This window comes from Camelus bactrianus, chromosome 9, assembly GCF_048773025.1.
Source record: "Camelus bactrianus isolate YW-2024 breed Bactrian camel chromosome 9, ASM4877302v1, whole genome shotgun sequence".
NCBI classification, from domain to species: Eukaryota; Metazoa; Chordata; class Mammalia; order Artiodactyla; family Camelidae; genus Camelus; species Camelus bactrianus.
In genome coordinates this window covers 6,777,072-6,804,944 of record NC_133547.1, presented here as the reverse complement: position 1 = coordinate 6,804,944, position 27,873 = coordinate 6,777,072, and the positions used below count along the sequence as shown (strand labels likewise).

Genomic DNA, 27,873 nt, shown 5'->3' with positions numbered 1-27,873 from the left:
ACTTCTTCATGTTAGCCCCTCCAACAATCGAGTGTCATGACTCACTCCACACCCACCGGTGCCCATCATCTGCAGTACCGGCAGTAGATGCTGGGAAACTGGAAGAGGAGGGGCAGGGGCAGCTCTGGGTGTACAAAGATCCCTTTGGGGCCAAACTAGAGGCCAGGACAAGGATCTGGGCAGGAGAAGACAAGATGTGAGCAGAAGCCAAGAAGAAGAGACTGGAATGCACAGTGGGGCTATCCCCAGGATAAGGAGGTGGGGGAGGCACAGGGAGAATATTTGTGACAAAGTGGAAAAAATCTTCCCTATCAGAGAAACCCCCAGGACACTGGGGATTAGGATTGCTGGGTCCTTGAAATGGTTTGAAGACCAGGATTCCTGGTTAAGAGCCTAGAGTCTCAGAGTTACATCATTGGAGATGACAGCTAACGTCTTGTTCTTTGGCATTTTATTTCAAAATTGCAGCGAGAAAAAAAAAAAAAAAAATCAGCGGCAGCACGGGGAGATCCGGCTGAAGGACGGAGATGCAGAGTCAGGATCAAGGTGTATCCTTGACACCACAACACGGAGCAGCTGGGAGTCCAGGTCCCCAAGGCCTGAGCGGCGGGGCTAGGGGCCAAAACGCCTGGCTCTGGCCCTTATGGCTTTGGGAGTGTAACGTGGGAGCGCCGGAGATCCAGGCGTCCCGGGCCCCCCTCCCCTTTATTTCATATTGCACTTCAGGTGAGTCATTGGTATGGAGGCGAAGATCCAACGGAGACGGGATGCTACAGGTCAGTGGGTCCATGGAGTGGTGGGGCACAGCCCACAGCGTCACACCAGAAGCATCCACTCGTGGGCTTTCGTTCCGTACTGGGGGATAACAGAAGGCGGAGGTCAGAGGAAGCTACACTACAACTCCCAGGAGGCCCCGGGTCGTCCCAGGCTGAGTGGGAGTGAAGTTGCGCCCCAGGACCTCATGGGAAATGTAGTCCGCTTCCCGGACGCCCGCCAACAATCATCCGGCGGGCGGAGTCGTGGCAAGGATGGCGCAGAGGCTTAAGGGACATGTAGTTCTGCAAAGAGGAGTTATTGTAAGGCCCTGAAGCCTCTTCGGAGAAGTCATTTTCAGCTGAGAAAGCCTGGAGAGTCAAGAGGTGTAGCTCTAGGTCCTGATGTACAGGAGTTTACAGATGCTCACAGGAAAGGTAGCTCTAGATCAAGTGCCAGGAAAGGAAAGTTATCTCTGCTCACATGAATGAAAAGACCTCCAGAGGCTTATGAGAGTAAACCTTCCCAGATCAGAGCAGGTCACGGTCCAGAGACTTATAGGAAGAAGACTTCTCAGGCCGGAGGAGTAGCCCAGTGCTCCTGGGGATCCTTGGGGCGAGAATCTCAGTGGCTAAGAGGCTGGCTTTAGGTCCCAGAGGCGTGTGGGAAGGGGATTTCTCAAGCCAGGGGTCCAAAGACTCACAGGAAAGGGTCATTTAGCCCCAAGAAATATTCTAAACCATGAAGGCTCCAGGAAAGCAAACTCAATCCAAGCCCAGAAACCGAAGGGAAGAGCCATTAACTGTTTGTGGAGACTATGAGGGGGACGTTAACTTCTTTGGGGAACAAACATCCAGCCCATCTCCCAGCAAGTGCCCCTCACCTGGATAGCCTTCAGTTCCTTCTGGAAGCGGAGGATAAGCTCAGGGCCGTTTTCCATGGTTGGAACGTGGAGGTGCTGGGGAAGAGAGTGCCCATGAGGATGGCGCCCTGTCCTCTACTTCTCCCTCATCGCCAAGGGCAGCCCCACCTCACCTTGCCTTCGTACAGGATTCGGTGCACGGGGCAGACCTGGCAAGCGGTGCCTGAACCAAAAACTTCCCGAACCCGCCCGTCCTCCAATGCCCTCATGAACTCCTTCATGGTGATCTTCTGCTCTGTCACCCGGAACTCACCCTGTGGGGCAAGACACACTTACATCAGAGCCAGTAGGCTGCCCTGCTGCAGAGCCCCGCTGCTCCCGCAGTAGGGATACTGAGGAAAACAGAGACCCAAGAGGGGGGCGGAGACCCCCAGAGAGAGGAGGGGGGCAGAGATATGCCATTGTGCCCCAGCCCCCCCCACAGCCCCCTGATACTCTGACCCCCAATTCAGCAGCACCCCATCACTCCGGCCACCCAAAGACACTATGTCCTCACCCAGGAATGGGCCAGGTCCAGCAGGCTCTGTCGGACTACTCCAGGCAGGATGACACCGTCCAGCGGGGGGGTCACCAGTTCCAGCACTGGGTCACCAGGAAGGGATCGGGGTGTGACCTGACACCCTCATGCCACTCTCCCATCCTCTTAGGAGCCACCCCACTGACCCCCAAACCCTGAGACCTGCAATCCACTAAGAATTAAGCCACCACCCACTTCACCAGGGCTTGGGTGGGGCCAGGGGTGAGCTCACCCCCGTCTTCATAGGTCCAGAAGATGAAGATGTTCATGGTGCCCACTTCGGTGAGTTGGTGGTCAGGCCCATACAGCCAGAGGACCTGTTCACAGCCCCTTTTTTCTGCCTCCTGCTGCACAAACACGGTGGGCCCATAATTCCTGGGGGACAGGCACATGGTTGACCAAGGCAAGGGATCCCCATCCTTCTCCAGCGTGGCCCTATGTGGGTCTTTCCAGACCAGGGCTGACCCTGCTTCTCCCTGACTCACAACCCTTCCATGGCTCCCCAGTGCCCCCAGGAGAGAATCCCTAGCCAGTAGCTTGGGGTCAAGGCTCTAGGTCCCCTCCCCCCACTCCTTTCCACTCTCCAGATCACAAATGCACCACTGTCTCCTCTGCCGATCACCCTCCTCACTCAGCTCTCCAACCGACCAAATCCCCTAATGTCCTTCAAAACCACCTGTTATGTCCCCTCCTCTGAGGGGTGTTTCTGAACCTCCAGGCTGGGGTTTCAGGCCTCCTTCTGGGCTCCCTCAATAAACTGGGCCACCTTGATGATTTCCATATCACCTGTTTTAGCCCTGTCTCTCACCCAGAGCTGACCTCACTCCTCACCTGCTCATAAGCCTTCCATGGCTCCCCACTGCCTCTGGGACAAGATCCCAGCCCCTCCGTTCCATGTTCAGGGCTTAGCCTGGCCTGTTAATCTTTTAGCAAAAAACAGGCTTATTTTTCCTCCCTGACAACTTCTGTGACTCTGCCTCTCCTCCCTGCCCCCATGCAGGTATGTTGAAAGGACCTGCATGAACTCCCAGCTGGGGTCACACTTGCTGCCCCAGCACACCCTTCCCCAGCCCTCTGCCTTATCACCACACTCCTTGCCCAACAAGACAAAGCCCCTGGCAGGACAGATTTACACAGAAAGTCCACACACAGGGTGATGGGCGCTGGAGCCCCAGGGGACTATGGGATGGGTGGGATCTTGGGTCTTCAGGGGAGGCTACCTGGGGGAAGACCAGTGAGTTAATTTCATCTCCCTGGGGGCCATCCTAGTTTCTCCGCTTCACTCCACCCAATCCCTTCTGGTCTCTGAGCCGATTTGTCCACAGCACTTGGCCGGGACACCCTGGCTCCCCCAACACCAATACCAATGACATTACAACCCAACATACAAGCAAAGCTGTCCCCAACCATGGGAAACAGGACGAGGACATCCAAAGACACACCCCAAAGCGCGAGCACTACACTCCGTGTCTCTGACACCCAGTGCACCAGACCTGCAAGGTGGGGGAGGGACTACTTACCCCCCCAGCTTGCAGTCGCCGACCCCACCCACCCAGGCCCGGATGAACGTGGGGTCGGCTAGGAGGGAGACAGGGCTCAAGGCATCTCCGGGGAAGTAGGAGCCCACGGGGCAGAGAATGACGTACAGGAGGGCTTGCGTGGGATTGCCAACACCTAGCGAGGGCTGCGATGGGCAGAAGGGTGCATCAGGGACCCAGGAGTCTGGGCCCCCAGCTCCTCTGGGTCCCCAGCCATACCCATTAGGAACCACCCCGCCAAGTGTCGTCCCCACCCCAACCCAACCCACTGAGAGCCGGCCCACCTGGTTGCCAATGAACACCGGCCGCACGTAGAGGCTGCTGCCAGTGCTGTCGGGAACCCAGTCCTTGTCCACTTCCACCAGCTGGCGGATGCACTCAAGCAACTCTACCTTGTCAAAACTCTGGGCGGGAGGCCGATGAGTCAGGCGGCCCTCGCGATCCTCGCCCCTGCCCGCGCCCTCCTCCCCCAGGGCGGCCAGGGCCCCTCACCGGCAGGCAGAGGCGCAGGGCCGAGCGTAGCATCCGGTCCATGTTGAGCCACGGTCGGAAGAGGCGCACCTGCTGGTCCCTACCTTTGAACGCCTTCATGCCTTCAAAGAGCTGCAGGGACAGGCAGGCGGGCAGGCGGTCAGAGCTCAGAGACCACCTCAGCCAGCCAGGGAGACAGGCTGATACACAGGGATATAGACAGAAAAATGCAGAGAGCGGGGAGGAGGTGAACACGCTGAGCACAAAGAGGAGGGGAGAGAGAGAAAAGATACAGATTCAGAGAGACCCAGAGACAGAGGTGCACGGAGGATGCTCTGCTTAAGCCGTTTCCGTGTTACTAGGACTGTTTCTCAGGAATGAACCTACGCTTTTAAAGAGCCCTGTGTTTTGGCAGAACGCTGAAATTGCTATGGATGAAATAATACAATGTCCAGGATTCGCTTCCACATCATACAGAAAGGAGAAAGGGTTAGTAGAAGTCCAGGTGAAAAAAGACGGTGACAAGCCTGTGCTAACTGATGAGGGAGGGTGATGGAGGGGGGAATTATTGTCACACTTTTATGTTTGAAATTCCTCCAAATAAAATCATTTTTAAATAAACAAGGTCCTGCTGTATAGCACAGGGAACTATATTCCGCATCTTGTAATAAACTAGAATGGAAAAAATGAATATATATATACATATATATATATAACCGAAACACTTGGCTGATTCTAACCTGACATGAACACAATATTGTAAGCCAATTATACTTCAATTAAAAGATAAAATAAAGGGGGAGGGTGTAGCTCAGTGGTAGAGTACATGCTTATGCATGAGGTCCTGGGTTCAATCCCCAGTGCTTCCATTTAAAATCAATCTTGGATCAATCAATCAAATTACCCCCCCCCAAAAAAAAACCTTAAAAAGATAAAATAAAATAAAACCTTTGAAGTACCTTTAAAGTCACTTAGGAGACTGGAAAAAATCTAAAGGTTTGACAAGGGTCACCCAGGGTAAGAGGAAACAGGCTGGGCTGGTAAGTGTGGAAACTGATACAACTTCTGTGGAGGTGGTAGTGGCTCAACCCCTGTCACAGTTACAAGTGCACATACCCTTTTGTCCAACAGTTTCAGAAACTGAGAGGAGAGATACACTGGCACTTAGAGGAAGTGATGCCTTGGCTGGTTTATTGCAACACTGTTTATAATAGCACAAGACTGGAAACAACCTAAGTGTCCAACAGTAGGGGATTATCTAAAGGAGGCACAGTTAGGATAGACTACTACACAGCAGCAAAAAGCAGGGGGGGGGGAATTCTTCAAGGGCTGCTCAAGAAACTTACAGCTACTTTTTCTTTCTTTCTTTCTTTCTTTTTCAGGGAGCAGGGGTAGTTGGGTTTATCTATTTGTTTATCTTGATGGCAGTACTAGGGATCGAACCCAGGACCTCGTGCGTGCTAGGCAAGCACTCTACCACTAAGCTATACCCTCCCCACTAAGAACCCTCCAAGCTACTTTAAAGGAAGGCAGCAAGATGCAAAACAGTGAGTGTACCATATGTACCAAAGTGGGTGAGTTTGGTGGGAGAAGAATGGGGTAAAACAATTACACATGTCAGTGTTGCTATCCAGAAAGCAGACCTCTGGAAGGACACGGGGGCTGGTACTGGGGGCTGCTGTTGCGGGAGGTGAAGAGGCGGCTCGGGAGCTGGGGAGCTATAATCATTCCTTCTTTGACATTTTTGAACTGGGTAAATATATGACCCATTTTTTTTAAAAAGCTATTTTTCATTTTAAAAAAACACTCCAAATAAAATTACAAGTTTAAAAATACAGGGACATGGGGAGGTGGAGGTAGAGCTCAGTGGTAGAACATGTTTAATCTCCAGTACCTCTGTAAAGGGAGACAAAAATTGAAAAAAAAAAAAATGCAGGGAGATGAGGACAGAAAGCCAATTAATGGTCGCCAGAAGCTGGGGTGAGGGGCTTGGAGAGTGACTCCTTAATGGGTATGGGGTTTCTGTTTTGGATGATAAAAAAATTTCTGGAATCAGATAGTGGTAATGGTGCCCAACACTGTGAATGTACGAAATGTCACTGAATGGTAGATTTTAAAATGGTTAAAATGGTCCACCCTATGTTTTATGTATTGTTATGGATGTGTGTTATTACCACAAAAGTTAAAAATGACAACACGAGCAGTTGGCGTGTTATTTGACATGGGCCCCGGAGTCGGGATGACATGGGGATGTGACTTGCCCATGCCCTCAGCTGGCCTCAGCCCTCCAGGTGCCCTAGATGGGAGGGGTCACAAAAAAGTGTGTTGTGGATGCCAGGGTATCTAAACTCCTCCTTCTGCACTCACTCCACTAAATGAAAAGGACTGGGTCCTTAGCGGTGGGACACCCTTGGGTGTTGGGCTGAGAGGAGAGGTAAATGGTGGTCTCCAAAAATAACCTTCCTGGGGGGATCTGTGGACATCCCCCGACTGCCCGTCCTTCATATCTAACTGCTCCCAAAGCTGTGTCAACTCTGCACAGGACAGACTGGTTCTAGTCAAATGTGCAGAGGAGGTGGGAAGAAAAACTATCAAAACTCTGAAAAGAAAAACATGACTAACCTCACAGAACTATGTCTTAAGGGACAAAAAGGACCCCAACTGCAAACCAGCGACTAGACGTGCAGTACGTTCATCCAAGTCTTCTCACAAAGAAAGCTTCCTCAGAAAGACTAATTTCGGCCAGTGCTTGAGGTCGGAAACCACAGGCCTCGGGGATCTCTGTCCTCACAGGCCCCTCACCGAGTCTGTAGGAGCCAGTCCTCCTCCTGTGTCCCCATAGGGGGCCGTTCCCATGGTCTACATGGTCACCTGACCTTACCTCTGGGCATCACCCTTGGCCCTCCTTGCCCTTCTCTCACCCAGCCTGCCAATCCCTGGTGTCCCTGAATGTCTCTGCCCCTGAATCTCTTTGTCTCAACCCCTCCATGCATCCCCGAGCTCTGGCCCCAGCTCAGCCCTTCACGTGGCCTGAGAGGGGTCTTCCTATACCTAGAGTGGGCCTGCTGCAACCCTGCTCAGATCCCTCCAGGGCTCCCAGGACCCCGACAAGGTCCCAACTCCTCAGCTCTTCTTTGGCCCTGATGACATCCTCAGCCTTCCCTACCAGGCCCCAACCCCACAATCCTCCCCAAATATGTGGGGCTTTTCTTTGCACTGGTGTCTGCACTGGCTGTCCCCTCTCCCTCTAACAACCTAAGCTCCCCTCTTTGACAGGAAAGACCCCACTTTCTTTCAAATTCGAGGGAGGGTAGGGTTCCTCTTCTGGCCTCCCACAATGCCTCAGCTGCCTCCATCAGAGCCCGGATCTCCCTGAGTTGGAACCAAAAGGTGGGGTTTTCAAGTGACGGAACTGGGTCCCCTCATCTCAGTGAACCAAGCCAGCCTCGCCCAACACGAAGCCTGGGACATGAGAAGCCTCAGACAATGGATGGATGAAGAAGGCCCAGAAATGAGAAACACACAAAAAGCAAACCCAGGAGGGTAGACCCAGCAAGAGGGAAGAGAAGCAGGGAGAGACGGGGATGGAGGGCCGCCGCCACGCCACCTGCAGGGAGTAGTGGAGAGCGGAGCTAGCCGGGTGCAGCGTGAGGGTCTGGAAGGGCTGGATTCGGGGCTGGCCCCAGCCCTTCTCTCTGTTCCATTCCACCATCAGCATGTGGTCGGTGAATGTCTTCCCAAACAGCAGGGGCTTGCTGGGATCGGGCTTCTTATGAGGCTTCTGTGTCATTTCCAGCTGCAGGTCCACAGCCTGAGGAGACAGGTGTGTCCTCGAATCTGACCACAACCTCCAATCTGAAAAACTAAAACTCCCATGAACCCCTGGGGGTAAGACGCAGAGAGAAGAGGGACTTGCAGCCCCAGAGGCTTCTGGGACATGTAGTGTCATCTCTTCCCCAGGGCCTGATGGCAGGCAATTAGACTACTCCATTGCCACCCACCTTTACCTTTGGGCCTTGGAACTTTTGGAGATGCCCAAATCCAGCCCCTAGCCCTCTCCTCCCTCAGACCTAGTGGTCCAGGCCCCCAGTTCCTCCTCCTAAGATCCAAAAGTATAGCCCTTCGTTTCACCTTGAAGCTGGACGAGGCATATCTTCTGGGACCACACAGAAGCCAAGGGACAGGGAGAAATTCTCGGGCCCAAATCTGGGGGTGGAAACAGAAGTAAGAAAGGTGAGGAGGCCGGGAGAGAGAGGGAGCAGGGGGTCCAGACACCACCTTTGTCACCTCCTGCACTTGGGAGGTCCCTCTGGCCTGCTCTGTCCCAGGCCCAGTGCATTCTAGGCAGGGCATGTGGCCCTGACCAAGAGGAGATCCTGAAGGAGGCCAAGCCCCATCTCTGCCTCCATGAGGCCATCCCTACAAAGAACTGAATCAGCTCGCATCCCTTCCTCCATGCTGGAGCAAAGTCAAACACAGGCACCTCCCACCCCAGGGAACTTTGGCCCCAGCCCTGAGGCCAGTTCAGACTGAAGACGACAAGGGAAGGTGTGCAGGTAAGTGAAGGCTTCCCTGGGGGACCCAAAACCTGAAGATTTAGAAAAGTGAGGGACCTATAGGTCACACTCCGCCGGCCCCTCCTCCCTCAGAACCCGAAATCTGGGCAGTCAGCCCCATCTTCCCTCAGACCCAGGATTCCAGGCCCTAGCCCCCTCCTCCCTCAGACCCAGAAGTCCAAGTCCTTATCCTTTCTGATCAACTGGGCTCAGCTTATCTGAAGCCACAATCCCACACCAGTGATCCCAGTTCCTTTCAGATCCCAGAACTGAGGGGCAGCCACATGGACCTGGGACCACCCCAGTCACCAAAGGACACTGCTCAGATGAACACTTCCCTTGTGGTCCTGCCCGAGGCCAGCAGGGGAGAGTAGGTTTGACTGTGTCCAGCATGGTAAACTTTCATCAGTGGTCTTTGACTTCACAATGCCTCTTTCCTCAGCCCAGGGTGAAGGCAGCTGTGTCATGAGGTTGGGAGAGGCGGAAGAGCCTAGCCCGCTCCTGCCTTATGGGTGAACTGACACCAATCACTGAGAACGGATGTGAGTGGCCGAAGTCACTGGTCAGTAGGTGAGTCATGGGCAGAGGCGGGCTGCAGGGTTGTAATGTCCTAAAGTCTAGGCCATGACATCCAAGCCGAGGGCTTCTGGGACGCGGGTGTGGGAGCAGAGGGCTTCTGGGATGATCAGCATGTGGGTCCCAGGCATGGCCTCTAGGTGGCAATGTGTAGCCTGCTCAAGCCTTAAGCCACGTTTCTGTATAGGAGGGGACAGGACACCCAGAGTATAGAGAAAATGTGGACACCCAGGAGAAAGCCAGCATGTAGGCAGGAAAGCAGCCCTCAGAAGGAGCCAGAATGGGCAGGGGGTGGGGTGGGGGGGGGGAGTGTAAGAGAGGGAAGAGCAAGAGTGTGAAAAAGATAGAGACACGGAAATAGAAAACAAACTTTCAAGAACGGAAATCAAGGCCAAGAGATACCTAAATAGAAATGATCAGAAAGAGAGCAAGAGAAACAAGGACCTACTGTATGGCACAGGGAACTAGATTCAATATCTTGTAAGAATTTGCATCAGAAAAGAATATATACATATCTGAATCTCTTTGCTGGACACCTGAAACTAACACAACATTGTAAACAACTATACTTCAATTCAAAAAAAAAATTTTTTTTTCAAGGGAGAGAGAGAGAGACAAGAGACAAGAGGGAGAGAAATTCAGGCTAGGTAAAGCCTGGAGAAATCAAGAAAATGCTGAAGGCAGGATAAAGAGAAGCCATGAGAGAGAATGAACAGGGAAAAGGAGAGAAATAGACAAAGACCAGATGTCAGGTGATAGCACAAAGTAAAAGAGAGACCTAGAGAAATGAGTAAAGACTGGGAGAGACAGACCATTACAAACACCTGGAGAGAAACTGTCTCAGCGATGCTGAGAGACAGAGATGTCCAGGAGAGACAGACAGGAGAGGCAGAAAAACACACCCACAAGGAAGAGAGAAAGTGCCGGGCACCATTTCCAGGAGATACTGAATCTGCATTGTCCATAGAGACCCTGTCACACTAAGAGAAGATGCTTTCATTCTCCCAGGACATTGTTCTAGGGGCAGGAGTCTCAGCTCTGCTCAGGGAAAGTGCCCCTCCATCTGATACCCCAAGCCAAAGGAGATCTCAGGTGGCAGATGGGCTTTGGGGAGAAAGGGTATAAAAGGAGTGGGGCTGAATTAAGAAATGAGAAATGGTTGGGGTTGGTGGTATACACAAGGCAGGGCTCTGTGACAGGATGGAGCCTCCACTGTATCCCATTACAGCCCAGGACTGTCCCCACATTACAGCCTGGGAAAAGTCCCCATCATTGTGCAGTGCTGTCCTTGTCTCAGCCAGGAACTATCTCTATCATAGCCTCAAAGTGTCCCTGTCACAGCTCAGCACTGATTCCATGACATGTAGAACTGTCCCATCACAGCCCAGGTCCAATAACAGTCCGGGACTGTCCTATGACACCCCAAGACTCTCCACATCATAACCCCATACTGTCCCTATCACTGCCCAGGACTGTCCCACCATAGCCCGGGAGGGTCACCATCAAAGCCTAGACTGCCCCAGGCCTGTCTCAGTCACTAAGATGCTAAGAAAGTGAAAATCTTTCCTGCTATCTATCAAGCTGGAATAAGAGCCCCAGATAAAGTCAGGTGAACAATTAACAGGAAACACTTCTCCCAATGTTATGCTGCAGCTGTCAAGGGTTGTAAAGACCTCCTTCTTTGAGTTGTTACTGTTTCCTTCCTCACTGAGAAACCCTGTTCTCTAAACTCACAGACTCTCCGAAGCTCTACCTGTTGACATCCTCTCAGTAAGAATGGACGGTCCTACTTTCACCTGGAGGATCTGTCACTGACAATGAGATGCTGCCTCAACTTCCAATGCAGGTGCAGGGTTTCAGATAAGAGATTTTAGGGACACAACATTCTACATTTGTCGTTAAAGAATCGGGCCTTGGGTCCAATTCCCAGTCCAGATTTGAGACTGAACTCTGTGCCTTCATCATACTCCCATTCCTAGAGGTGCTGGATGTCTTATCCTGGTGCCCCCACCAACTAGGAGGCTGACTCTTCCCTCCTAATCCATCCTCCCACCCCAGTCCCAACCCTCCCCATTACTGTCTCCTCCGTGCTTCCTTCCTCATACCTCCCATCCAGGTGCCCTTCCCACTGATTACCTCTCCCCCGCACCCCCTTTCGTGCTCTTTTCTAAGGGGCCCCCGTTTCCTCGGCGCCCCGCAGCGGAACCCGAGCGCGGGAGGAGCGGCGCGACGCCGGACCGGCCGCGGGCGAGTGGTCCTCCCGGAAGTGCGCCTCGCCTCAGGGTCCCCCAGCACCCCCAGCACTGGGCCGAGAACCCACCTGCCTCACTGCGGCCGCGGCCATAGTCGGTGTGGCGGGTAACTGTGCCCGCCCAGAGCGCAGCCTGAGAAAAAGCCGTTCCAGCCCCGCCCCACTGACGCCCTTTCGTGGGATGGCCACCAGCCGGCACCCCAGATGGACCAGGCCTTCCCAGATGTGGGGCGCCTGCGGGGAGCTAGGCCCTGCTGCAGAGCGCATGCGCTAGAACCGGCAGGGCAAGGCGGCCGAAACACACCCTCCTCCTAGGCCCTCCCCAGCCCCCACGCCATGCAACGTCTTTGAAAAAATGCCTTTTAATAGGTTCAGCACTATTGTGGAGCGCTATCAAGGATAAGCAGCCCGAGCAAGAGAAGGGAAAGGCAGGGAGCAGAAATCTTTACATATCACAATTCTTGCTATAAATGTCGGTGGGCACAGGTATTATGTAAAAATGCACAGGAACAGGGAAAGGACTCTGAAGAGGGTGGCAGGTAGGGATGAAGGGGGAGGTTCACTGTTTGGATACTTCTCTGTTTGAATATAGGTTTTCTTTCCAACGAGAAGATACATGTGCATTCTTTGTAACTTTTTAAGAGTTAAACACACACACGGTTCACCATGCCTCCTTCCAGCCCCTTTCACCAGTGAGGCCCGAAAATTTCCAATCCAGCAATTCATCAATGAGTTTCTATAAACAGCCTGTTTCCCTTCAAGAGTGTCTCCCCAACTTCATGATCCCCAGAGGCAAAATTAGCCGATCACAGCCCCACAAGATCCCTCTTCTCTGTAGCAATTCAAACCTGCATCAGTGTCCCCTATATCGTGCTCGGTAACTGTGCCCCTCAACTCCACCATCCGGGTGACTGTGACACCAAAATATCGTTCCTGCTGTATCCTTAAACTCTGGGTCCTAGGTCACTGTGCTACCCTGGGACATTTTGTCCTCAAATTCTGTTCCCCAGCCCTAAGGGCCACAGGCAGGCAGGCAGATTCACAACCCTCCCCCGCAGGATGTCTCCCTGTTTTTCTTCCCTTCTCCCCAGTCCTCCTCCCCCACCGCCTTGGCTGGAGTCGTTAGGGTGCGGCGCCCAGACCGCTCCAGCCTCCGCAGCGGCCAATCAGAGATTGCCGCACACCCCCGCCGCGGCCAATCCGCAGCAGCAATGCAGCTCCGCCTCCTCACCTGGGGGACTTACCCAAGACTGGGCCTGTCGCCCCGCCTCGTGGAGTCTAGGTTCCAATCCTTCCCAGCCAGGGAATCTACACCCCTTGGTTTTCCCTCCTTCCCCAAACCCAGGTTTTTCCGGACCCCAGCCCCTCCTCCCTCCTACGCAGGAGTTTCAACCCCCAGCTTTCTCTTCCCTCAAGACTTTTGGCGATGGCCACTCTCCAACTCCGCAAGTAGCAAGGTCAACAATCCTCTCTCCTAGGGGCCAAAAATAAAGAGGAGGTCTTTTGCTTTACCTCCTCCATCATCTTCTAATTAGAGTCTAATTTATTCTCCCCTGCGGACCTTTTCATTAGCGCGCAGGTGAAGCCGACCAGCACTGCCTTTCCCAGGAGCCCCTGCCTACATACAGGCTCTTTCTGCAAGGCCTGCCAGGAGTTGTAGTCCCTCGGGTCCAGGGCACGCGTGGGAATGCGTGGGGCTGAGGGGGAGGCGGGGGATGGGGTCCTGGTGTGGTAGGACTCATAAAGGGCTGAAAATAAATGTAATGATGCCCTCCTCCTCCGCTGCAAAGTGCTTTTTGGGAACCTGTGAGGTGGTTTAATGTCTCCAATTGGGGGCGGTACCTGAGAGGCAGAATGTAGAAGCTGGAATTTGGGACACTGTGTTTGGGGTGGGAGAGCCCTAGTCAGGGAGGCCCAAGTGGAAATGTGGGAGATCAGGAAGGTATGGTGGGGGTCTCCACTGGGGTGCCCGGACCTGCCTTGCACCCATACCCCAGCTCAGCACCCCCGGTCACCAGCAGCTCAATCCCTGTGCAAAAGGTGGCTTCAGAGGCCAGGAACACAGCGGCAGCCCCCACCTCAGCTGGCTGGCCCATGCGGCCCAGGGGCTGGGGAGAGACAAGCGAAAATCGAGATCAAGAGGAGCCCCCACCTGACCACAACCCCCATACCACCTGGGTGGCCCCCATTCCTACCTGGGCCAGTGTGCCCTCTCGGATTGTGGCAGTGGGATCAGGTGTTGAGGCTGCCAGCTCTTCCCACAGTGGGGTCCAGATGTTTCCCGGGGAGATGCTGGAGTGAAAGAAGAGAGGATCAGTAAAGTCTGCTGCAAACACTGCCTCTTGGGCTCACTCATAGCCTTCCCAGTTCCCCCAGGAGGCTCTCAGCCCATGTGGAGCTGCTCACCAGTTGACACGGACGCCATATTGACTCTCATCCAGGGCCAAAGCTTTGGTCATGGCTGTTACTGCCCCCTGCAAAGACAGGGTGAGAAGAAAGTTCAGACCAGGAAAGATGAGGGTCCTCCCATCCTCTCCTCCCAACTAAGAGGCACCAAGTAGGGGCATCAGCATCGGGAAGTCAAGCCCTCCTTGCAGGCTTCCTTGGGAGGTATCAGGCTGTTTCTTAGGAGACACTTGCATAACATAACCTGTCATAGCTGGCTGTGCCTCAGGGCTGAGGCTCCTATAGGAAGGACCAGGGTACCTTGGTGGCCACATAGGGAACTGCCTGGGACTGGCCAATTGCCCCGACCAGACTGGAGATGTTGATGACATTCCCCCGGCTCTTCCGCAGGTGAGGGAGGGCAAGCTGGGGAGACAGAAGGCAGAGTACAGTGCCCCAAACCCTGCTGAAATTCATCCAGATGGCCAGGACAATGGCCATCTCCCTGGTGTATTCACTAGTTGATCTGGGTGTCTAATAGGGACAGCATGAAGGACCGGCCTTCTCTGGTTTGCCCAGGATCTCTGAGTCTCAGCCCCTAAGGAGTGTCTCTTGTCTGGAAGGGATTTTTCTCTATGTCTCTTCTACTGCCTCTCTCTGTCTCTGTCCCCCACTTTCTGTGCCCCTGTCCCCCTCTCTCAGGGTCTCTGTGCCTCTCTCTCTAGGTCTTTGTATGTTACTCAAACTCCCATCCATAACCAGATAGGAAAATGCAAGAGAGACCAAGATGGCTGCATATTTTACAAAAATGGGAGGAATCCCTTTTATGCATGGAGGGGAAGATGGTTTCTCCGAGTTTCAGTGAGAGCTCTGTGGTGAGAACATGACATGGGAGGCCATGAAATACACCCCATATTCTGCCACCATCTCCCCCACAATCCCCTGGCCACCCAGAGGTCCCTAAATTCTCTCTCAACTCTCTCCCCTTCCCTTTCCTTCTCTCTCCCTCCCACTCTGACTGTTCTTTCGTTACACATGACCTTGAATAAGCTCAAATTCTATCCTTTCCCTTCCTTGTCTTGAGCAGCTGAGCTGACTCTGCAGGGCCTGTCCCTGCCACTAAAGATTAACGGGCACAAGCTGGCTTCCTCAAGAAGTAGTCAAGGAGGGAACCTAAATTATCTCCCTCTCCAGTTCACCTGAGAAGCTCTTTCAAACCTTCTCCACTCACCCCAAAACGGCCTCCACCCTGTCCTCAGTGCTTCAAACATACCCTGAGTGTTCCAACCTCAGGACCTTTGCACGTGCTATTCTCTCTACCTGGAATATATTGCCTGACCTAGCATGTGACTCACTCCTAGGGTGACCAAGTTTCCCAGTTTTCCCAGGAGCTGAAGGGTTTCTGGGGGCATGGGACATTCAGTCCACAGTTTCAGGGCTAAAGCTGGACAATCCTAGCCCCTCAGCAATTTCAAATCCTGTTCAAATGTCACCTCGGTGAGGTTTTCCCTGACCATCCTATTTAAAACTTGCAAACTGCCTCTCCCTGGGCCCCCATGCCACTTCCTGATTCCTTGTCTCTGTCATGCACCCCTTCTGAATTTTATGTATATATATATAAAATATATATATATATATAATATATATATATATATATATATTATTTATATATATTTTTTATTTCCTCATTTGCTCATTCTCTCTCTCCCACCAGAATGCAAAAACCCACGAGGGACGGTGGAAATTTCTTATTCTGATTCATCCCCAATACTAAGGTATCTGGCACATAATAGAGGCTCAATAAATATCACTGGACTCAATGAATGAATTTGTTGAGGATCAGTTATGTGCCTGCCCCTATTCTCAGCTCTTTACCCCCATTTGCTCATTTAATCCTCACAACAGTACCAGAAAGGGGTCCAGTCAGCAACCCCTTCCTCCAGGTGAGGAGACTGAAGAACAGAAGGGTGACTACTAGCCAGAGGGTCATGTGACACCTGACAGAGCCAGTATTTGTGGCCTGGCAGTCCGAGACCAAAACCCACAACCGTAAACTCTGCCAACTCTAAGTACTAAGAACTTTAAGATAATATCAGCATGACTGATGTGAATATGGGGACCTTGGGGGGTGGGGGCGGGGAGAGGACCCTAATCCTCTAGCCTCCTCCTCAGGGACCACCCCTCCCTTCACCCTCTCCTTCTCCCCTCACTCCCACCCACCTTGAAACCCTTCCTCCCCAAGCCCCCACCCCAGGCCCTGCCCCTGCCATATTTCTCTCCTTCATCCTTATCTCTCCCCGCGGGGCTGTTTAACTCCCTCCCCTCCCCAACCCCTCAAAGGTGTGGTCCATGGGGGCTGAGACACATGAATTCGCCACCCTCATGCCAGCCCTGGGCACTCAGCTGACGCTCAATAAATATTTGTCCTACACTCCCTTGGCCCCTTTCCAGCCCTCCCACATATTCCTTGGCTCCCATACACCCCCACTCCCCACCAAGCTCACCCATTGCACCTCCGCGGATACATCAAGGACCCCCTGGTCTTTTATTGGCCTGACTCTCCCCCTCTTCTCCCTCCCTCTCTTCCGACACCAAATCTGAAAGATCCTGGCTCTCCTGCATGTCCTGCAGCTTCTCTGGGGCCTGACTGCATTTCCCCTAAGGGTTAGGGTTCCAGGGTCTGCTTCTCACTCTCTGAGTTCTGCTGGGGGAGCCCCCACTTGGCTGGTTTTTCCACCAGCATCTCCTGCAATCTCCCTTGGAGCCACCTTCTGAAGCTCCTGACCTGCTACCCTTGGCCATTTCCATTTCTGTGTCTTGCCTGCAAAACTTATTCCATTGTCTCCCCAGAAAATCTGCCCCACCCCCTGGTTCCCAGCCTCCAGCATGGGGTCTAGTCCCTCCCAGAGTCTCAGGCTGGAGACCTGGGGCATCAGGGAGTCTTCTGGAGCCTCCACCTCCTTCAGTTCCTCATGAGACCCATCACCAAGCCCCGGCCATTGTGCCTTCTAAGGATCTCTTGACTCTATACAATTCCCTCCACCTCATTAATTCATTTAACGAACAGTTGTTGAGGACCTATTATGTGCCAGGTACTGTAGTCAACACTGGGGACACTGCAGGAAACAAGACAGGGAAAGATTTCTGCCCTTGTGGAGCCTAAGTTCTGTGGGGGAGGCAGCAAGAAACAAAAAAAAGTACACTACTGAATGTTCTAGAGTGTGATTAGGGATATGAAATCAGAAGTAGAGCAGGATGAAGGGGAATGGGACCATTGGGCTGGGGACAGCTGCAAACAGGGCACCAGGGGAGGGCTTCGGGAAGGTGAGATTTGTGGGGATTTCTTTGAGATCATCGTGCCAGGCAGAGGGAATAGTGAGCGCAAAGGCCCTGAGGCAGGAACAGGCTGGGTGCATTTGACAGCAAAGGGGCCACTGTGGTGGGAGGTGGGATCAGAGAAGCAACAGATTGGGTGAGGCCCTGAAGGCCACCTCTTCTCACTTGCACATGAGCAATCCTCTCCTGACTTTAATTCCCACCTGACTTTGCCCTCTGATTTGTTCCTCATACAAGAGCCAGGGAGATCTGTTATAACTAAAGATCTGTTAGTATTAATGGGCTCACATCACTTCCTTGCTCAAATGTCTTCTGTGGCTCCCTATTTCTCTTGAGATCAAGACCAGATGTCTCAGCCTGGCCCCTCAAGATCCCCCCATGTATTTGCCCCCCAACTCCTTCCTGAACCACCCCCTTCACTCACTCCATTAAGCACCTCAAGGACTCCAAACCCTCACTGCCAGGCCTGTGAATAGGCTGCTCTCTCTGCCAGGGACAGCTGCACCTCCCTGTAGCTCCATCAAGGACCCACTGGACTCTTAATGGCCTGACTCACCAGTCTCCCCCACCTTCTCTCCTAATTAATTGTTGTTCATCTTTCACTTCTACAAGAAGCCTTCCTTGGCTCCCAGAACAAACCAGAACCAGAATACTCTCACCCGTGGAAACTCATCTCGTTTATAGAACACCTAGCTGTCCCGTGACTATAAACTCCACAAGAGCGAAGACCACGTGGTGTATTACCAGCACCAAGAATGCTCCCTGACATCTATGAAAGCTCAGTCTTTGATGAATAAATAGATGAACAAACAGATAGGTCTCTAAGAACCAATCCAGCTCTGAGAGTGTACACCAGACACTTCTCTGTTCAAACATCTTCTGTGGATGCCTGTTGCCCACAAGATAACTATATAAATATTCCTGATTGCTCTATTGTTTTCTCTAGCCAAGGGAATCACTAAAGTTGGCTTGAGTCAGAATCCACCAGGGAGACCAAAACCCCAGAGGTTCTGATTCAGGAGGCCAGGGCTGGGGTCTCAGAACTGACATTTAGACAGCTTCCAAGGGATGTTAGTGGTGGTGGCGATGATGAAGGTAATGAGGATGATGATGTGGGGATGCTGGCAACTGGTGAAGATTGTAATGATGACGGTGATGATGGCAATGATGGTGAGGATGGTAATGATGTAAAAATGATGACGATGATGGTAATGGCAGTGATGGTGGTGATGGCAGTGTGGATGGTTATAATCATGGTGGTGATAATGGCAGCAACTTAACGCATGTCCACAAATTTCTTTGCAATGGCCACTGTTTTAGCTGCTGGGCTGGAGGCATGAATAAGGAGACTAAAGTCTTTGTCCTCTGAGAAATCAAATGTAATGGGCAGACTTTGCCTGGAGCTTAGTGTGAACAAACCAACTGTAATAAGACATTTGAGAACCACTGGGTGAACTGAAATAGGGCTTGGGTATTAAATGGTAGGAAGAAATTACTGTTAATTTTCTTAGGAAATCTAACAGTAATTTGGTCATGTTAAAAAGTCTTAATTTTAATTTTTAACAATATTTTGTCAAAACGAAAATAAATGAGCATTCTAATCCATTGGTAGTATTTATAAAGTTCTTACTAATGGAATTATATGTCTGAGTAGGGGATGGCAGGAGGCAATGGATAGAATAAGCTTAACATTATGCTTCTAATTGTTCAGGGGAGATGGAGATGGGAGTTCTCTTGTTCTTAAAACACACCCAAGTGGTTTCTGCCCCAGGGCCTTTGCACACTCTTTTGGTAAGTGAATTACCCTATGCCTTACTTCTCTCCTTCCTCCCCTCCCACTCAAGGTTCAGCTCAGCCTTCACCTTTTCCCTTCTCTTTCTCCCAGGCTTCATTTTCCCAGAGTACATATCCCAGAGACCTCAAACTGAGTGAGGTAGATGGGCTGCAAGGAACAGAATGGGACAAGGTTCATGTTAAACAATAATAACTGGCAGATGGTAAACTCTGTGCCTGGCATGTTCTAAGGGCTTTGTGGGTATTTATTTTAATCTCATTCAATTCTCAGAACAACCCTGTGAATTAGCTACCATTATTAGCCTCATTCTACACATGAAAAAACTTAGGTGCAGGGAGATGGAGTAACTTGCCTGATGTCACAAGGAGGAAGTGGCAGAGAATCTGGACAGGTGGGCTCCATATCTAGACCTCTACTCCCACACAAGGCTTCTGTATCAGCCCCTCACAGGTAACAAAGTAAGGAGGCCCATGGTGGGGGGAGACTGGGGTACAGTGGAGGACAAGACCACATTTAGCAGACTGTCACCCTCCCCATGGGTCCAGGTAGCTAACTTTTCAAGAGAAATCAGAAATCCAGTTGTTTATGAAACATTTGTATATTATTTTAAAATTTTAATTAATTGATTAATTTTTTGGTTAATGGAGGTAGTAGGGATTGAGCCCAGGACCTTGTGCGTGCTGAGCACGTGCTCCACCACTGAGCTATACCTTCCCACTGCCCCCCTTCTTTTTAAATGCTGACAGCTAATGAGAGAGGGAGGGAGAGAAAGAGAAATACACACACATGCAGTTTACAGGCTGCAGTGGACGTGTACCTTACTGTATGGAGGTGCCAATTTAGATGGCAAACAGAAACTGGGGACAGGAGCCAGGGCTCGCTGGTTGAGCGAGGGACTATCCAGCTGCCGGGGGACATCTCACCTGGCTGTCACATGAGGTATTGAGGTTGGCATCCGAGGTTCCCCACGTGGCTGACTGCTGACCCACTCCTGGGGCCTCCCCTCTCCTCTGTCTGCATTTGCTTTTCTGAGCTCCAGCCTCAAGCTGGTGTGCTCCAAACCCATGTCTCCAGACCTCAGCCCTTGCCCTAGACCCATGGCCCCCACGTGGACATCTGGTGACTATCCCACACTGGACAGCTCCCTGCCACCACCTGCTCCTCCCCAGGCTTCCCCAGGGTGGCAAGGTGGTGGTTGGCAACACTGCCCTGTTGGCTGCTGGGGGGAGGGGTGGGGCAAATAAATCCAAACCAAACCAAACACCCATTCCTTTCTTTCTCAAGTCCACCCCCACATCGAGTCTATAAGGAAATCCTAACAAGTCTACCTTTAAAATGGATGCAGGGGGAGGAGGGTGTAGCTCAGTGGTTGAGCAGGTGCCTTAAGATGCAGAGAAGTCCTGGGTTCAATCCCCAGTACTTCCATTCGATAAATACATAGTAAAGTAATAAATCAACCTAATTACCCAATTATGGGAAGATTCAGAGGAAAGACGTTGAGGAAGAGGGAGATGCTCTTTGCTCCTAATAACTATTCAGTAGGTGGCAAAACTGGAACTCTCTCTGACTGACTCTGGTCCCAACCCTTCCCTCCATATTGTCAACATCCCACACCAGTACCCTCACACCACTCTGGAAGGTTCCTAAGAAGAGGGGGTTCTGTTCCTACAACAGCTAGTCTTTGAGGAATGCAGGGATTTGCACGCATTCATTTGCATTCATTGACAAAAAAAAAATGGGAGTCCTTTGGGAATAAGATCAAAGCAAGTCACAAAAAAAATTTGGCTTTGCGACAAAGTGGGTCTGACAACCTGGGCCTGACTGTTGTGGCCCCAGCCCTCACCTTGGTCAGGGTGTATGTCCCCAGCAGGTTCAGCTCCAGCAGCTGCCGGAAGCCCTGGGCGGAGGTCTCCTCGGGCCACTGCGGAGGTGGATCTAAGGGTGAGGGTGGGAGAGAGCAGAGATGAGGATGAGGGAGCCTTGAAGACAAGAAAACAGGGAAGGGAAATAGGCATGGGGTTGGGGGTGGGCATAGGATGGTGGGTGACAAACAAGAGGGTCAGTGATCCTGAAAAGATCAGGAGGTTGTATGGTGGTCTCTCAAACAGGAGTCTCACAATTGGATTAAGACGATGTGGTTTGCTGAGGGAAGATAATAAATAGCTCAGGCATAGAGCGCATGCTTAGCATGCACGAGGCTCTAGGTTCAATCCCCAATACCTCCATCAAACAAATAAACAAACAAACCTAATTACCCCACCACCACCAAAAAATACAGAATGAGAGTAACACTTTGTTCTTGGGCTTAGAAATTTCACAAGTCAATATTCGTGCCAGACGCTTTGCACTATAATGTTCTGGTTATCTAATAAACAGTAGGAGGTGGGAGGATGGCAGGACAGAAAAATCCACATTCAGAAGGAAAAAAGCTGGAAAGGTAGGAGTGAGAACAGGAGAAAAGACAGACTATGGAAAAAATGGACCCTGAACCTTCCAAAGGCTTTAGGAGTTAAGTGGATAAGGGGACAGAGAGGTCGGAAACAACATGATGGAAAGTTAAAGAAATATTGGGTTATTTCTCCCCTAGACACCCAGAGTTTGTGGCCTTGCTTCCTTCAGGGAACAAAATAGACCAAACACCTTCAGAGAATCCGCCTGGGATCCTCGTCCAAAACAGCCCCTTCATTCTCTGAGCCCTCAGTCAGCTTAATTCTTCATCATAGCCTTTATCACTACTGGACATGCCAATGTATTCAATTGACTCTCGTCATTTAAGGCACCCATAGTCTATAAACTTGCAGTGGACACTGAATTGGTGAATACTGACCCATTGCTCCTAGGGAAAATATGTGCATACAATATACATAATAATATATACATGTGGACTGAATGTTTTTGTCCCTCACCAAGACTCCTATGTTGAAATCCTAACCTCTAATGTGATGGTGTTCCAAAGCAGGGGGTCTGTGGGAGCTGATTAGGGCACGAGGATGGAGCCCTCTTGAATGGGATTCGTGCCCTCATAAAAGAGACCCCAGAGAGGTCCCTTGCCCCTTCCACCACCATGTGAGGCCCCAGCAAGAAGCAGGCCTACAGCAGACACTGCATCTGCCTCCACCTTGATCTGAGACCTCCCAGCTTCCATTACTGTGAGAAATAAATGTCCTTGGTCTAAGCCACCACAGTCTTTGGTATTTCTGTTAAAGCAGCGTCAACAGATAAGACAGGACATATGTGTGTCAGTCCATATGTACATATGTTTATGTATATAGCTGTGTGGCAATCTAACATGGACTATAATCTTTAATCCTAAAAACAACCCATACTGGTAAACTCTATTTTATTTATTTTGCAAAGGAGGTTCAGGAGTTTGAAGTGACTTGCCTGAGGCAGTCCTACTCACGGCTGCCAGAGCTGGGATTCAAACCCACCCAGCTGGACAGAGAGCAAGCTCCTTACCTGCCCTATCCGGTCTCCCTCCTCTGGGTATCTCTTTGTTTGAGAACTGAACCCAGAGGGCAGAACATCACCGTGTTTGGACTTAGCTGGAAAAATTGCTGTGGGCATCTCACATGTTTGCCTCTCCGCGTATGTCCGAGAATACCAGGAAAGCACAGTGAGGACTGATTCGGAGGTTACAAGACACCCCCTCCCCCACGCCCCACACAGCAGGTGAATTTGCAAATATGGAATCTGCAAATAATGAGGATTAGCCCTATCTGTCTTGGGGGTAAAGAGGGTGGGAAAGGATAAATTGGGAATTCAAAAATTGTACCTCTTGGGGTGTGATGGAAATGTTAGCTCTCTTAATTGTGGTAGTGGTTTCACTGATGTGTACATCTATCAAAATCCATCAAATTGTACATTTGAAATAAGTGTAGTTTACTGTACAACAACCATATGACAATAAATGTGTTTTAAAAAGGCACTGCTACAAACTATTTGAATACTTGAGTATTTATACATAAGTTATTTAAATAATTGAATAATCATAAATAAATCTAGATATTCAATCCAAAAAAAATAAAAATTAAAAAATTAAAATCAAGATTAAAAAAAGCATTCATCTTTTCTTGTCTATTTCCCTACTCTAGAATGTGAATCCTATGTGGACAGGAATATTTGGTCTATTTTGTTCACTGTTAAATCCGCAGTCCTTAGGACAGAATATGGGGCATAGTACATGCTCAATAAATATCTTTTGAATGGCTAAAGGACACAGAGAGAAAGGCTGAGCTAGTATCTGTCACCTCTTTAAATTCTTACAAGAGAAGGAAAGTGCAGCTCAGAGAGGGTAAGTCAATTGCTCGAAGTTGCACAGCCAGTAAGAGAGGCTTCTTTCTACCATGGCCTTGCTGCGTGACCTTAGTCCAATCAGTTCACCTCTCTGAGCCTCGGTTTACCAAAGTGAGGCATTCTTATGAAGGGCAGTCATCACGCTGATGGCAAGTTCCCTTCAAAGCCTCTACACCAAGCCCAATAAACCATGAGCTGAGAGTATGTCTTCTCAGGGAAAAAAATGAGAAGGGCCATCAGCCTCACTTTGTAGATAAGACACTGAGGCTACAGGGATTGAACAGAGCCAGAAATGGGGTGGGAAGCCACGAGGTCGGTCGACACCAGTGGAGAATGGCCCTTGGGCCTCACAACTTACGGTAGCCGGCGTTGTTGACTACACAATCCAGGTGGCCAAAACGGCGGACAGTCTCAGAAATGAGCGTCTGAGGAGAAAGACTGTGAGTGAGCGGTGTTTGCAACCGGGCTCCCAAAAATAAGGCAAGGATGGGAGGCTAGATTCACAGCTGAGGGGACAGGAACCAGATGTGGGGGACCCCTCCCAGAATCACCAGGCATGGCAGGAGAAGAGGAGACTGGAAGTCAGGGGTGCCAGGGACCAAAGATCTGGTGACATTCACATGGCAGTCATTACTCCAGAAACCCAGGGACCGGGTGAGAGTGAAGGGCAGATGTCAGAGATTCCACTAAAGGGAAGGGATAGAAACACTAAAGAAAGAGAAAATCTCTCAGAGGAGAACTTCAGTGAAGAATTTATTGGTTCCACTCCATGCGACAAGTGTGACAAGCCTTGAAGGAGTGGGAGATAAAGGAGACTCTTCCCAGGAGACACAGAACCTGGCCAGCAGAGTTGGGGAAATTCTTGGGGAATTAGGGAAATGATATTGAGCTGAAACCTTTGGGATCAGTACAATGTAGCCAGGAGAAGAGGACAAGGTAGAGGGAACAGCATGTGCAAAAGCCTGGAAGAGCACAAAGCTAAAGAGAGAGAGAGAAATTGAAGATGGGGTAGGGGGACGGTAGGGACAGAAAATACGCTCACCTTCACATCTTCCTCCTGAGTCACATCACAGAGGAGAAAGACAGTTCCAGGAAGCTCTTGCTCCAGAGCCTGACCCCTGGACTCTGCAGAAAGAGAAGGGCTGGGGTCTGAGGTAGGAGGGGCCTGGCGGCCTGGATTCCTTCTGGATCTAAAGGAGGAGGGGTTGGGGGTAAGGAATGAGGGACCCTCACTCACCATCTTTGTCACAGATAACCACTTGGGCGCCGCTTTCCGCTGAGAATAGGAAGGGAACAGTTTATACCAAAGCAGAATTTGGCAAAGGCTTCTGCTGTCCTCTTGTGGCCACCTGGAGTGGGGACTGTCTCCCCCTTGCTCTCCTAGTGACCCCAAAGTCTCATGATGATCCCCCTAGGACAAAGGCAGAAGCCTGGACACCTATTCTCCTTGGCTACTCCAGGTGCCTGCTGGGGTTCCCGAGCCCCCCAACCCTGGTTTCAGAGTAAACCCTAAACCTGCAAGACCCGCTTTGTAGCTATAATTGAGACCCAGAGAAAGAGATGCAATGGAGATTGGAAATGCGCCAAAATCTCAGGCCCCAGGCTACCACTCCCTAAGTCTTCGTTAACTTTGCAAATTAGATTTCGTAAGGTAAGAATCTACATTCCAGTACAGAAAATACTCCTTCCCACACCCACTAACCCCCCAGGGGTCCCTCTTCTCCCAGACTTCAATATTTAGAGCCAGCCAGACCCCACTCACCGAAGGCTCTAACTATCCCTGCTCCGATGCCGCGCCCGCCCCCTGTCACGACGACCACCTTCCCGGCATAGCGCGTTCCCGATGCCATTCCGCAGTAGACCGTCTCTCCCTCTGTCACTCACTCCGGGCTTCTATCCACCTCCGAAGTCAGGTGAGGTAGTGTGATTGAACCGTAAATAGGGGCTGGACCCTGGAAGCCCGACCCTGAAGGGGCGTTGCCAGGAAAGCTAGCAGCTTGGAAGCTTGGCCCGGGCCCCTTCCTCTTTCAGACCCGGGAATCCAGGCCCCCAAATCCCTCCCCTCTCAAACTCTGGATTCCTGGCGTCTGGCCCCCTCTACCCTTGGACTCAAATGTCCAGGTCCCTAATCCTCCCTTCCCTCAGACCCAGGAATCCGGGTCCCCAGCCCCCTTCTTCCTCAGACCCAGTAATCCAGATCCCGAGCTCCCTCCTTCCTCAGACTTACAAGCCTGGGGCCCCTGTCCCCTCTTCCTTGGGGACCCAGAACTCCACGACTCCAGCTCAACCTCTCAGAGACATCAGTGTCACAATCCCAAACAGACACAAAGTTATTGACTAAAGTTTCTAAGTTTTAATTCAAATTTGGACAAGTGTTGGGAAAACCAAACTTTGGCCTCAGAAAACTACTCCCCTTCTAGGTCATGGGACCAGATCACGCCCGGAGGTGCGGGGAGGCGGTCCAGATCTCGGGGCGGTACCGTCAGGCCACGCCCTCACGCTCTGATTGGCTGTCGCGTTTGGGTGGGTCAGAAGCTGGACTGCAGCAGAGTGACTCGCAGAGGCCACGCCCCCTCGTCTTGGATTAGGGCGGGAGGGGCGGCCCCGGAATCCCAGTTGGCCTCCCAGGAGGTGGGGCCTGCATCGCGCCCACCACCACCTCCCCGGGAGAACCTCGTGGAGCGGAAATCAGTCACTGGAGGAGATCTTGGGGGCGAGGACACCTGGAGCGTGGGGTCTGACGGAGGCGGCGGCGCAGGGGGAAGAGGGTCACCTCGAGAGTCCACATTTCCACCTGGAAAGGACGAATGGGGAATGATAATGGCAAACTTTGGTACCCAGATGACCGGACCCCCAGACCTTTCCTCTCAGACTTAGGAGTCCGGGCTCCCAGTCCTCTCCTCCCCTAGACCCAGCAGTCCTGGACCCCGGTCTCCTCCTACTGGAATGTAGAACTCCCAAGTCCTGTCCAGCTTTCTTCATCAAGACAAAGGAATCCCAGCAGTCTTCAGATCCCTCCCCACGAGAACCTAGGATCCCAGGCCTCCGACTCCCTGTTTCCTAGAAACCAAGAGCCCAACCTTCCAGCCCATTCTCACTTGTCATCATTCTGTGCCACTGTGACGCCTCAGTGGCCAGGGCTTGAGAGAGACTGAGAACTCGCTCGCGGTGACCTTCGGATGTCGGCAAATAAGGGATGGTGTTCCTCGGGCTAGAAAAAAGAAGATTTGAGGGGCTTGTATAATTAGCCTGTACAGTAAGGACCACAGTGCCGCGCGTGTCCTTCTGGGAGCTGTAGTCCCTAACACGTGGCTATAAAGGATTTTAAATATTGCAAGACCCTCTTTTTAAAAGCCCGCGTGCATTATGGGATTTGTAGTCCAGTTGCCAGAAAACTACCCCCTATTTCCTAAAATAGGGGTAAAGTTTGACATTCACCTAGGAACTGCAGTTCTCTCAGCGAACTACGGCTTTCTGATTCCCCAGGAACTCAAGCGTCTCTAAAAGGTTCTGTGATCTATTCTTTAGTACTGGGGAGTACTCAGGAGACAATAGTAATGCTAGTCTTCTTCCCTTTGTTGATTTCCCTGCTCTTTGCCCCGCTCTCCAGTTCCTTACCTGCTCCAGGACCCGGAGCTTCTGAGCCATTTCTGGGCGACTGAGTGTCCCAGGACAGGCTACAAAGGAATTGGGGCATTAGAATTCCTCACGGAAGTCCTCATGTTCTCATTTTGAGGGTGAAGTGAAGGGGGCTCAGAGAGGGGATAGAATTGCCCCAAACACACTGCCAATTTTTAACTTTACCTGAGTTCCTGGAAAACAGGGAGAGTTAGGAAAATCAGCCCCCTGCCCCAAACACACACACACACATTCTTGTGTTCTGGGAAGCATGCTTACTGCAAAGAACCCTTCTTCTCCGTATGACTTAAGATAAGATTGATGAAATTTCTATTTTAAGACAGGACAAGAAAAATTAAACATAAAATTCCCTCTGTGTGTTTGTTTGGGCCTCCTCCCTCCTTCCATAATAAGCAGTGTGCATCTGTGTTACACATCAACCAGAGCTCCTCAGAGATGAGAGTGATTGGTTCATAGTAAAGAGCAATCCCCCCTCCCTCCCCATCTTCCGGTGCTTAGCAATGTAACTTCTTAAATGAATAACATCCGTTCCCATCTCCATAGGGGATCACAGAGACTTGCAGCTGGCTTTGTGCATGCTTACTTGGACTATGCATCCCTGGTGAGTTTTACGTAAAATATGAATACATCATATTGATGTACTATCCTTTGTCTCGAAAATGTATATGAGCGTGCCTTTGACTTCTAACAGGCAGAACAGTTCTCAAAGCTTTCTGAGTCAGTCACCTGGTTTACAATCCTCCATTTGAAAATTCTTTTTTCTTCCTGATTTTAATTGAATTTTCATTGACAAGACTTACAGATGACACCCCACCGTTGTTTACCTATGACAAGGGAG

The 27,873-nt window shown here is 51.2% G+C and overlaps 3 protein-coding genes and 2 long non-coding RNA genes across 17 annotated transcripts in view; 2 read left to right on the top strand and 3 right to left on the bottom strand.

Annotated features, from left to right (window-relative positions):
• Positions 1–434: 434 nt before the first annotated feature.
• Positions 435–13,480, bottom strand: BCAT2 (branched chain amino acid transaminase 2). Its single transcript, XM_010946931.3, has 11 exons — positions 11,654–13,480; positions 8,333–8,407; positions 7,809–8,012; positions 4,223–4,333; positions 4,015–4,134; positions 3,713–3,876; positions 2,425–2,567; positions 2,172–2,257; positions 1,789–1,929; positions 1,637–1,711; positions 435–855 (listed from the first exon to the last, which is right to left on the bottom strand). Exons 1-11 carry the CDS (start codon positions 11,849–11,851, stop codon positions 817–819), a joined length of 1,356 nt encoding a protein of 451 aa, XP_010945233.1. The 5' UTR covers positions 11,852–13,480; the 3' UTR covers positions 435–816.
• On the top strand, positions 8,624–12,195 carry LOC105062606 (uncharacterized). Its single transcript, XR_834709.3, has 3 exons — positions 8,624–8,757; positions 9,200–9,327; positions 11,070–12,195. It is a non-coding gene; the product is annotated as an uncharacterized LOC105062606 (long non-coding RNA).
• On the bottom strand, positions 11,931–25,764 carry HSD17B14 (hydroxysteroid 17-beta dehydrogenase 14). Of its 4 annotated transcripts, none has more exons than XM_074369282.1 (10): positions 25,624–25,764; positions 25,159–25,289; positions 24,634–24,672; positions 24,439–24,521; positions 23,755–23,821; positions 20,944–21,035; positions 14,291–14,395; positions 13,991–14,058; positions 13,780–13,876; positions 11,931–13,692 (listed from the first exon to the last, which is right to left on the bottom strand). In XM_074369282.1, the coding sequence occupies exons 2-10, from the start codon at positions 25,244–25,246 to the stop codon at positions 13,519–13,521; spliced, it is 813 nt and encodes a 270-aa protein (XP_074225383.1). In that variant the 5' UTR covers positions 25,247–25,289; positions 25,624–25,764; the 3' UTR covers positions 11,931–13,518. The 4 variants fall into 4 exon arrangements, with proteins under 4 accessions (XP_074225383.1, XP_010945231.1, XP_045366629.1 ...); XM_010946929.3 differs by having other exon boundaries at positions 25,159–25,297; positions 25,624–25,760; XM_045510673.2 differs by having other exon boundaries at positions 25,159–25,362; positions 25,624–25,759.
• PLEKHA4 (pleckstrin homology domain containing A4) overlaps positions 25,727–27,873 on the bottom strand; it is a 19,415-nt gene continuing 17,268 nt past the window's right edge. For 8 of the 10 annotated variants that reach the window (XM_045510665.2, XM_010946925.3, XM_045510669.2 and 5 more), the window contains 3 exons: positions 27,015–27,073; positions 26,495–26,607; positions 25,727–26,190 (listed from right to left, as the gene is read on the bottom strand). In XM_045510665.2, coding sequence (XP_045366621.1) covers positions 25,925–26,190; positions 26,495–26,607; positions 27,015–27,073 — 438 coding nt within the window. In that variant the 3' untranslated portion in view covers positions 25,727–25,924. The remainder of the gene's footprint in view (positions 26,191–26,494; positions 26,608–27,014; positions 27,074–27,873) is intronic. The other 2 variants (XM_045510670.2, XM_045510672.2) reach the window with 1 other exon arrangement.
• The window catches only part of LOC141578574 (uncharacterized), a 3,050-nt gene continuing 2,715 nt past the window's right edge, over positions 27,539–27,873 (top strand). The window contains exon 1 of the long non-coding RNA XR_012508971.1: positions 27,539–27,636. This is a non-coding gene — a long non-coding RNA (uncharacterized LOC141578574). The remainder of the gene's footprint in view (positions 27,637–27,873) is intronic.

Excerpts from the sequence above, each read along its gene's own strand:
- HSD17B14 (XM_074369282.1), bottom strand. The coding sequence starts at position 25,246 with ATGGCATCGGGAACGCGCTATGCCGGGAAGGTGGTCGTCGTGACAGGG. Across the intron at positions 14,396-20,943 it reads GGACATACACCCTGACCAAG|CTTGCCCTCCCTCACCTGCG; the intron begins GTGAGGGCTGGG and ends CTGTCTCCCCAG. Across the intron at positions 13,693-13,779 it reads GAGAGGGCACACTGGCCCAG|CCCCTGGGCCGCATGGGCCA; the intron begins GTAGGAATGGGG and ends GTCTCTCCCCAG.
- BCAT2 (XM_010946931.3), bottom strand. The coding sequence starts at position 11,851 with ATGCGCTCTGCAGCAGGGCCTAGCTCCCCGCAGGCGCCCCACATCTGG. Across the intron at positions 8,013-8,332 it reads ATGCCTCGTCCAGCTTCAAG|GCTGTGGACCTGCAGCTGGA; the intron begins GTGAAACGAAGG and ends CTGTCTCCTCAG. Across the intron at positions 856-1,636 it reads AGGAACTGAAGGCTATCCAG|TACGGAACGAAAGCCCACGA; the intron begins GTGAGGGGCACT and ends GTTATCCCCCAG.